Genomic DNA, 10485 nt, shown 5'->3' with positions numbered 1-10485 from the left:
ACTCTAATATATGTAATGTAGTCATATATAAAGCACACCCAATGTAATGCTCTACTTAAAAATATCTTTTCAATATTACTAATTTCAAGTACACAACCTGATGTACTCATTTTCACACCCTTCCAAGTAGAGCACAGGGATTTTGATGATGACTACTTGCAATTATTTGCAAAAGGCATCTTCTAACCTGTGGAGAAAGATGAGGAAGGGCAAAATCAGACAACAGTCTTCCTTTGTAGAATTAAATCACAGCTGCAATTACTAATATTGTGCCATAGATGTCATACTTCAATCCCTTCCCATCTTTCTACTTAACAATGCCACCCTCAGGATAATGATTCATTGTGTAAAGCTGTATAGAGAAAGTTGGGCCTATAAGTGTATCATATAATAAATTAGAAACAAAAATCTATTAGCTGAGCATCTGTCAATACAGAGGCAAGGGAAATCTAAAGTTACAAACTCACCAGCACTTACTTGTGGCACATAACCAGAAATACATGTGAAATTAGCAGGTCGTGGTTTTCCATTTATCAAAATATCTCCTGATAATCCACATGGATCTTTCCTTGCAGCTAAGACACGTAATAACCTAAAAAGCATTACATATGTTGTGTGGTTTACTTCTTCCCTTCAGTAACAGCTACCAGCTTCAGATGCTCAGAATAAAAAGTCTACATATCCTAAGTTTAACTGAAATCACACACACGCGCGCACACACACACACACACCTTTCTGTCCATTATGTGCTCAAATATAATCCAGAATTATAAATGTAAGATATGATCCACATGGCTGCCCCTACCTGCGATATGACTTTGGGGACTCAAATAGGTAATATGTTGCCATATTTTGAGAATTAGTACTGTGGGACAGTGGTCTTATACACTGTAAAGATTAGACACTTTTATTGGTTTAACAAAATGCTAATTGGCCAGTATCCAAGCAGGAAATATAGGTGGGGCAACCAGAATATGAGAATTCTGGGAAAAGGAAAGCCTTAGTCTGCAGTCATCACCCAGACACAAAGGAAGCAAGATGAGAATGCCTCACTGATAAAAGAAACCAAGCCATGTGACTAACACAGGCAAAAATTATGAGTTAATTCAAGATACAAGAGTTAGTTAATAAAAAGCATGAGCCAATCACTATATAATTAATGTAGGTCTCTGTGTGATTCTTTGGGACTAAATAGCTGTGGAACCTGGTGGGACAGACACCTCTGTCTACAAATGGTGCCAACGTGTGCAACTGTATCCACATAGAACCCAAAAGAAGCATTTCTAGACACAAAAGAACAGAGTTAAGCTTGACTTCTTGCTAGCAGTATTTTCTCTGGTAGGCTTTGTTTGCTAGAGGCAAGAGCATCTTATTTAAGAGAGTCTTCCTGACTCAGCTTTAGCTACAAAAATCTTGCAGCTCTTTTAAGAGGCCCCCACCACCAAAAATTAAGTGGTGTTTATGAATAGCTAACAACATGCTTCTTGGTGGTGGCAGGAACCTTGAAACTCAATAGAGTTGTGGCAATAAATATGGCTCCCACAAATAACTATACCATAAAGTTAGACTCTCAGAAAGCTAAGGAATGGGGTGGATCTAGCCTTCAAAGCCACGGCACTAATCTTAGTCAAACTGGTTAGCAAATTAAAGACTCATGTGATAAAAAAAAAGAGAAATATATAGTAAAAATAATTCAGACAGAGAAATTACAAGCCTCTAAATTGCTTACAGTGTGTTTAAAAATATATGTAGGCTTGGGAGAGAAAAGAAAAAGGATAAAATCTTAAAAAAAGAAAGAGAGTAGTGGGTATGGGGGCACAGACCTATAATTCCAGCACTTAGGAGGCAGAGGTAGGCAGATCTATGTGAGTTCAAGGACAGCCTGGTTTACAGAGTTAATTCCAGAACAGCCAAAGATACACAGATAAACCCTGACTCAAAAAAACAAAAATTAAGGATAAAAATAAAAGTAATAGAGTTTAAAAAAAAAGCCATGGAAAGATGGAAAGTATACAGCGAATCTGAATACTGCATGTTATTGTGTTGTCTTTGAATTGTTTGAATGCTGAGTAAGGAGCAACAGCTGCTAAAAGACATTTGATTATAAATGCTGCTGGATTAATCTAACCTATATATTTTGAAAATGCCTTGACTTCAAAATTTAAGTCAAAAGATAAGTTACTTTGGAGAAGAAGTTTTGCTTTGATTTCCATAGGAAATAAGAGGCTGTGGATTCATTCTGGGCTAAGAAAAATCAGATTTGATCAAGGACAACACACTGTAAAATCTCCAAAGAAGCGAATAGCATAGATGATTCAAAATTTCAGAGGACCTCTGTTGGATTTCCTCTTCGTTCTACATCCAGAACAGCCTCAAGACTGCTGGCTGAGATGATTATTCCTCACAAAATATTCCAGGTATGGCTTGACCATATTTGTAAATTTTCTCTAGGTCCCATAAGATTATTAGTGCCCCCAATCAGCAGGACATAGCCTAGAAAACAATGCCCACATTCCCCCCAAAATGGATTATGGATGTTTGTCTTTCTTTAAAATGTTGGTTACATGTTGTTATGGTTAACAGTCAGGGAAAAAGCTAAACAAAGATTAGATTCAGAGTTCTTGTTTTAAAAAGAAAAAAGGGGAAGCACTGTGGGACAATGGTCTTGTACACTATAAAGATTAGTCACTTTTGTTGTTTTTAAAAAAATGCTGATTGTCTAGTAGCCAGGCAGGAAGTATAGGTAGGGCAACCAGAACAGGAGAACTCTGGGAAAAGGAAAGGCTCAGTCTGCATTTGTCCCCCAGACATAGAGGAAGCAAGATGAGAATGCCTCACTGGTAAAAGTTACCAAGCAACATGGCTAACATAGACAAGAATTATAGGTTACTTCAAAATGTAAGAGTTAATTAATGAGAAGCCTGAGCTCATAGGCCAATAACTTTATAATTAATGTAGATCTCTGTGTAATTCTTTGGGACTGAATGGCTGTGGGACTGGGTGGGACAAACACCTCTGTCAACAAATTAGTCCTAGAGATGTTTTCTAGTCTTCATAAGACTCCTTCTTCTCTCTAATTTTAATACTACCTTTCTGACTAAAAATAATAATATGACCCAACACCATATGCCAATCACTCTGTCATTTCCTAGCAGTAAAGTGACTTAGTAAGATTTCTGCTCTTAGTATAAAGTTAGAATGCACCCTCCTGCACGTTAACCACAGCACATGGAACCAGACTCACAAACACACACTCACAGATACACTCACGCAGTACTCAAATAACTCTTATAGGAGTGATTTTTACAGCACAGAAACTGGATACAAAGGGCTGTGTATGCTTTCCATTATACTCACAAAGATCTGCTCCCATCTTGAGGTCCCATAATTGCATTAAGGCCAGGTTTCATAATCCCACTGTAAACACAAAATCATACTGGTTGATTTTTCTATTTAAAAGAAATAATATTAGCTTAGGGTTTACACTGATTATGCTATTGAAGTTGGACGAAATTGTACACGAAAAATTAGCACAAACTCATAAAATTAAAACATTAATAGAAGCCTATTAGTTATAAAAGATGTCAATTGCTAGTGGAAACTCATCAGAAAATTGCCTCAGGTATCACAAAACTCCTGTTATTTATTGTTTAAGAACGTGTCATTTTTGAAACATGGTACATGAAAGTTCAGTGTTCCTTGAAGCAAGTAGCAGGTTTTCATGAAGATTACATTACATATACAGCCTTTCTGCGCCAAATATATAACAGATTCTTGCTAAAGTTTGATAATCAGTATTTCATATAGCTCTGTTTGCTGCCTCACAAGAAACCAATGATTCGTGGGATAACAGTAGCAGTGTCATTATTGTTAAATTAGAATCAAACCAAAATCAATGTTTCTTAAGTGGAAATCCAAACACTAGGAAGAAGCACTCAGAGGACAGGAGAGCATTGACAAGTTCAACACTGAAAACAAAAAAACAAAAGAAAACACCACCTTAATCAAAATTTAAAAAAAGCTAAATACACAAAATGATAATTTCCTTCCCTGATAAAGAGACTAGAATACACTCAGTTTAGAATTGGTAGACATTCCTCACATAAAGAACATTATTTATTGATGTATAGATATAGTAAAACACAAATTATGTCTCAAAATACTGATTGACTTAGAGTAGTAAATATTCACATTGAAAAGGGTATATACTTTTTTTCTTATAGAAAATTTAGCTACAACAGACAGACATAATAATCTCAGGACACTTGCAGTCTGCTAACCTGGCATACCCAGCAGGGAACAATGAGGGACTCTGTCTGCAACACAGTAGAAGGTGAAGACCAATGCTTAACGTTGCCCTCTGAAAGCCTTGTGCCACAGGTGTTGCATAGCATCCACACATCTGCACATGTGAACATGCACACAAATATACTTATACACACAAACAGATATATACACATACATAATACACTTATATATACACATAACCAGATATATACATATACACATATACACTTATACATACACATAAACATATATTCATACACAACAAACATAGTTTATAGATAATAGAGAAATTCTGTGTTTGCTGAAAAGTTGTCAATGTTGTGGTTTCTACATCATGCACATACCTGATATTTGATAGTCTTTCTACCACATGTGTTTTTTTGCGAAATGCAAAGCCACTCTGAACTGTTTCCTGATAGCTGATGTTATGAAAACTTAGCACAGCCTCTCCAGTCAATGTGCTCGGATTGCCGGTGTCCATTCCAGGAAGGTCATTGGGATTTCTTCCTATCATTGGGATTACAACAGGGTCATTATGGGAAGACATCCTGAGAGGTTCTTCCTTCCTGTAGAAGAAAAGGCAACAGCAAGTTGATGGCCCACACAAACATTATTACAAAGCACAGCACACTTAAGAACTGTTTAAACTATGTAGTCATAGCCAGATTCCTTCCTGATGAACAGTATATTTGGCTGCATTTCCCTAAGGACCCAATGAGAAGCCTACAAAACTAAGTATACAGACTCCCCTTAAATACGAAATTCCTAAGAAACAAATGGACCCTAGCGAGTAGAGTATAAATGATATTCATAATTCATAAAGAAAGAGGACAACTGGTGAGGGAGGTCCTTCTGTCTATGTGTTATTTTTATTGGTTAATGAATAAAGAAACTGTATTGAGCCCATGATAAGGTAGAGAAGGACTAGGCAGGAAAAACTAAGTTGAATTTGGGAAGAAGAAGGATGGAGTCAGAGGGATGCCATGGAGCTGTCACTGGAGATAGACATGCTGAAACTTTGCTGGTAGGCCACGACCTTCTAGTGATATACAGATTAGTAGAAATGGGTTAAATTAATATATATAAGAGTTAGGCAATAAGAAACTAGCGCTAATGGGCTAAGCAGTGATTTAATTAATACAGTTTCTGTGTGATTATTTCAGGTCTAAGCTAGCCAGGTGGCCGGGAAACAACAAGTGGGCCCTCCTCCAACAGACAACATATTAGGGAAAGATTTGTCTCACTTTAAAAGTATATTATGATTAATCTAAGTTCAGAGACAGAATACATCACCACCCCTACCACAAATCCTGAGTGTGCATGTGTTTGTGTGTGTGCATGTGTGTGTGTATTGCAATATGGGGTATAAAATAATAACAAGTTGGATTTGCACAGTGATCAGTAGAAAAGTGGGACCGTTTCCAGCTTCAGACTGCACCTCTGGTCATCAGACATCTTCAGAAAGCCAAGAAGATGAAATGCTGACAACGACATCACTGTCACTGTAACAGGTAAGTTTAAATTCTACAAAGACTCAGATTTTAGAATGACAGGGAGTAGGGACACCAAATCAGTAGATAAGCAGCTTAAGACTTCCAAGAAAAAGGAATATAAATGAAATATAAATGTCCCATTTGACAACTTATCAACATCTGCTTCAAAGTAAGACCTTTAGTGAACTGAGCTAATGAAACAGTTTAAAATACCGTCTTCAACACAGCCAGATTTCCTTTTTAATACCTGACATCTGTGCTTCAAGATCCAGAAGGCTTAGTATTTACAATTTCAGACAAACCAAACAATGGTTGTAAGCTCTGCCACATCATTGTGCTCTACTCAGACATGGCTGGAAGAATGCTAAACCTCTCTTGTTCACAGACTATCATCCAAAATTTCGATTATGAATTTCTAGGCATGTCAATAAACATAATTAAATATTCTTAAAATGAGAACGTAGAAAGAGGTTCACAAGTAATCCAGGTAATCCAGACCACAATTAGCAATCATTAATAATATGACAATTGATTGCTACATTCAAAGATAGAAAGAAATTACAGATTTCTTATCACAAGACACAAAATCTATTTGTAAACCCATCATAATTAAAATTTCAATAAAGGCAACCACTTAAACACAGAAAGATTAACAAGGAGAATGAGAGAAACTCACAACTGATACTGAAATGAAATCCATTCTGAGAATAATCATATGGAAAAAGATCTCCAAGTTGGAAAGAAAGAGCAACATGGGGGCATAAGGCATCTGCAGGACTTGACAAAAGAATCTGAAGTTCCTATAAAAGAATGCCAGTTGAGGCAGAAGACAACAGCACCTAGAGAAACATGGGTCTGGGCCTGAGAGCACAGTTCAGTGCATGTTCAGCACATGTGAGGACAGGGAGCAACTCCAAGATGAAACAGGCTGTGCTGGTGACCATAGGCTGGCAGGAGAGACCATTCTCATGAGACTTAAATCCAGCATAGGTATTTGTAAATGGACACTTCCTGTCCCAAGGGCTCAGGCCCAAATAACTGGCTCAGAGGCTAAATATGAATTATAAATGCTCAATTGATTGCTCAGGCTTGTTACTAGCTAACTCTTTCACATAAATTAACGCGTATTTCTATTTATGCTTTGCCATGTTGCTCATGACTTGTTACCTTATTTCTTACATGACCTGCTTGCTCAGCAGCTGACTGACACCTTTCATGACTCTTGCCTGCTTCTTCTCATCATTCTTAGGTTGGCTTTCTTGCCTAACTTCCTGCCTGACTACTGGCCTGTCAAGCTTTTATTAACCAACGAGAATATTATATATACATAGTATAGAAATGGATTGTTCCACTACAGTTATTTGACCTGACACTGTCTCCTCCTGCATGGCGGAACAATACTGGGGATAAACTCACTGAATCAATCACTGTCATGGGGATGTCATGTGGAAAACATGGATGGATACTTTTATGTCATCCACATGTCATATTATTGAAGAACAATGCATTCATAAGCTGCATCAACTTTCTTGTCTTTCATTTCCCAGGCATTTTTGTTTCTTCTGAGGCTTGTGGCATTTGACAAGTGTAAACTAGTCCCTTCTCATTCTAATGACCAACATTGCTCCCAGATCTCAGACTGCATTGAGCACACAATACAGTGTCACCCATAAAGGCTTACAGTGGTGCAAGGGTTAAAGCAGAGTTGCGGAAGGGAAAACAGAGCTGATTGATGCAGCAGAGAGAGCTGTTCTGGAACAGGGTGGTCAGTAAATACTCAGATGGTTCAAGGCACAGTGTCAGTTCAAGATAGAGAGATGGTCACAGGGCAGATTGTGCCAAAGCACAGAGCTGGCTCCATGCATAAGGGGTCTGAACAAATGGGAGCTCAAGTGGGTCATTTCAATTAGTACTGATCATGTGGGCAGAAGTCCTAGGACAGAGTTGAGTGTTTGTTGCCTTGTATCTGGTGATGCACACATCAGGTGGGCTGATGGTGGCTCAGTGGGTATGATCCAAGAGAGGGTACTGCAGCCATCATTGCTCTGGTGTTTAGGACAAGCACACAGGCTTGGTTTCCTGTACAAGTTCTTCAAACATTCATGGGTCTAAGTGTTTCTGGCTTGATATTTTTATAGACATGAATAATTAATTTCTGTTAATAAGTTATCTATCAATCTATATCTCACTGTCTGTGCTTGACACTTGCATACATAAGGTACTGATTCATTTTGCCTCGGAATTTACTTCCAAAATGAAGCAAACCACTACTGTATAAATGGAATCACTCAAGGCATGGCACACTCTGAAAACTCCTGTCCTGTATAATACAAAGGAACACAGATAGGCCCAACCCAAGTTCTACACACTCTGTCTCTAGCAGTGCTAGAACCAAAAGTTTCTATTCTGTGAGTTTGAGCTGCGCTGGGATCCAAAATTATCAAGCGGATGTCATGGTGCTCTGGGATGCCCTGGTGGGTAGGCAGCCATGAGGGACATGGAGGTGGGAGTGACTGGGAAATACTCCTAGCTCAGGCAGTGGAAGGATGAGAATAGGCAGCCCTGCCTCCTATAACCAGGAATGTAGTGACATTTCACTTGCATTTAAATAAATAAAGCTTGCCTCAAGATCACAAAAGCAAAACAGTTAGTCACTGGCTCTTACCTCTACCTCAGCCTGAATGGTGAGCCTGCCTCCAGGAATCTCAAACTGAGACTGAGAACTGTCTCTTCCCTTCTTATAATTCTCCCTAGTGCTATGATGAATGATGTGCACCACTATTGCCTAGTTTTTATGGCAAGCTACTGTGGCTACTGGAATTAAAGGTGTGTGTCATTGCTGCCTGAAATGTGAGGCTGGCCAGTGTAGCTCTTTTACGTTTCAGATCTTCAGGCAACAAATGAAATGCCACTACATGGGTATAACATGGCTCCTCTGGCTGACTGCAGAGCCTGAGAGTTCTGAGCAGGTGGCTGCCAGATTCTTTCATTTCTGAAACTTTCTCATGGTTCAGTTTGTGCACAGCAGATATTGGATGAGAACTGATAACCAGAGTAAATTAATTACTCAATTTCCACAGCTTCTTATTTATTGCATGGGGTTTGCTGCTGGATAGGATCTGAGGATGCTTAAGCAAACAGCTCAGCTCCCAGGACTTCTCTCCATTGCAGAACTCCATGCTGTGTTTTCATTCTCACTTTCCTCAAAGTATCTGGTTTTCATGACTTTGTTTAGACAAGGCCACAAATAAGTGTTACCTGGACCACAGCCCACAAAGACCTCTGTGGCCAGAAGTGAAGAAGAATCTACAAAGATGGGAGCTTTAGTGGGAATGATGCTCTGGTACATAGTAACTTTAATCTCTTCCTCACTATCTTATTCTCCTTTTCTTTTTCTGACCTTACTTCCTGTACATTGTTGTTATTGATGATGTTGTTGTTTATTTGAGATGTAGTTTCTCTTTGTAGCCCTGCCTGACACTGGAACTCATTCTGTAGATCATGCTGACCTGCCTCTCCCTCCCAAATGCTGGGACTAAAGGTGTTCGCCATCAACTCCTGTCCATTATTTCATTATTCCCTTTATGATAATTGAGGGAAGTTGGCTCCCGTATTGTTACTGTGGTTTATTCTGCACTCTGACCAGTGATCTCTGTAGAAGGAAACAATGTTAAAATCCTCACATCAGTGTGCAAACCATATTCACTCCCAAAGGTGCACAAACCACAACAACAAAACACAAGAATATGAGAAAACAAGGGAACACAACTTCCTCAAAAGATCATATGGTGTCAGCAACTTAGTCTAAGCATACTTAATTACATAAAATGACAGATAAAAATCATTCAAAAGTTTAAGTAAAAAATTTAACTTAAAAAGTATTGCAACATCCAAAAGATAAACAACTGATGGAAATAAGCAAAATAATATAGGACATAAGTGATAAATGGAAAATTTTTAAAAATGCAAATTTTGGGATTTAAATTGCAGATAAATTTTTAGATTTAAAAGGAAAGCATCCCCAACAATCTAAATTAACTGAAAGATAAAATGCTAGGGTTTTAAATACTAGGTTAATGAGTTATTAAATTTGTCTTTATTCATGAGAAAGAAAGAAAAACTTATAATGTCCTTCAAGACATGACAGACAGACCAAACAGGAAGGTTTTATTAGAACAGAATGCTGAAACAGGGACTAAAGACATAGAAAATCTATCCATTGAAGCAACATCCTAAAATTCCCTGCATCTATTGAAAGATAAGGATGTCCAGGTACAGAGATAGTATAGACCACTACATAGATGATCAGGAAATATTCTAGTCATATCGCACTCATCATAAAATCTAAAGACTTCAGACAAGAAAAGAATGCTGGAAGCTACTAAGAAAAGAGCCATGTTAATAACAAAGTACCTGATTGGCAAACCAATTAGAACAACACATTTCTTGACAGAAATGCTGAAGGACAAAGCATGGAACTATGTATTTTGAGCAGTAAAAGAAAAGAAGTGGCAGCCAATGTGACTACAAACAAGTTTGTTTTTTATAAAGATCTTCAAGATGAACACAAATAAAGCAATGAATGACCACAGAGGCAGCAGTAAAGAAGACACTCATAGGAAAATAAAATTACAAATGGAGAAGACAGAAAATTAGGATTGCAAAAGCTCAGGAGAAAATAACTCCTGTAGTTCTAAGGAGTCAA

General features: G+C 38.0%; 2 protein-coding genes across 2 annotated transcripts in view; both read right to left on the bottom strand.

The window, feature by feature from the left end:
* The window catches only part of LOC101978902 (ATP-binding cassette sub-family G member 3-like), a 20891-nt gene extending 16057 nt beyond the window's left edge, over positions 1–4834 (bottom strand). The window contains 3 exon segments of the mRNA XM_013355572.1: positions 478–592; positions 3358–3417; positions 4632–4834. Of these exon segments, the coding sequence (XP_013211026.1) occupies positions 478–592; positions 3358–3417; positions 4632–4834 (378 nt within the window).
* Positions 4835–5685: 851 nt separating this feature from the next.
* LOC102002745 (ATP-binding cassette sub-family G member 3-like) overlaps positions 5686–10485 on the bottom strand; it is a 69001-nt gene continuing 64201 nt past the window's right edge. Inside the window, exon 12 of the mRNA XM_005372105.1 lies at positions 5686–5789. Coding sequence (XP_005372162.1) covers positions 5686–5789 — 104 coding nt within the window. The remainder of the gene's footprint in view (positions 5790–10485) is intronic.

Source organism: Microtus ochrogaster, unplaced genomic scaffold (assembly GCF_000317375.1).
Source record: "Microtus ochrogaster isolate Prairie Vole_2 unplaced genomic scaffold, MicOch1.0 UNK182, whole genome shotgun sequence".
NCBI lineage: Eukaryota > Metazoa > Chordata > Mammalia > Rodentia > Cricetidae > Microtus > Microtus ochrogaster.
Note: the sequence above shows the minus strand (reverse complement) of the source record. Positions and strands in the feature narration are given on the sequence as shown.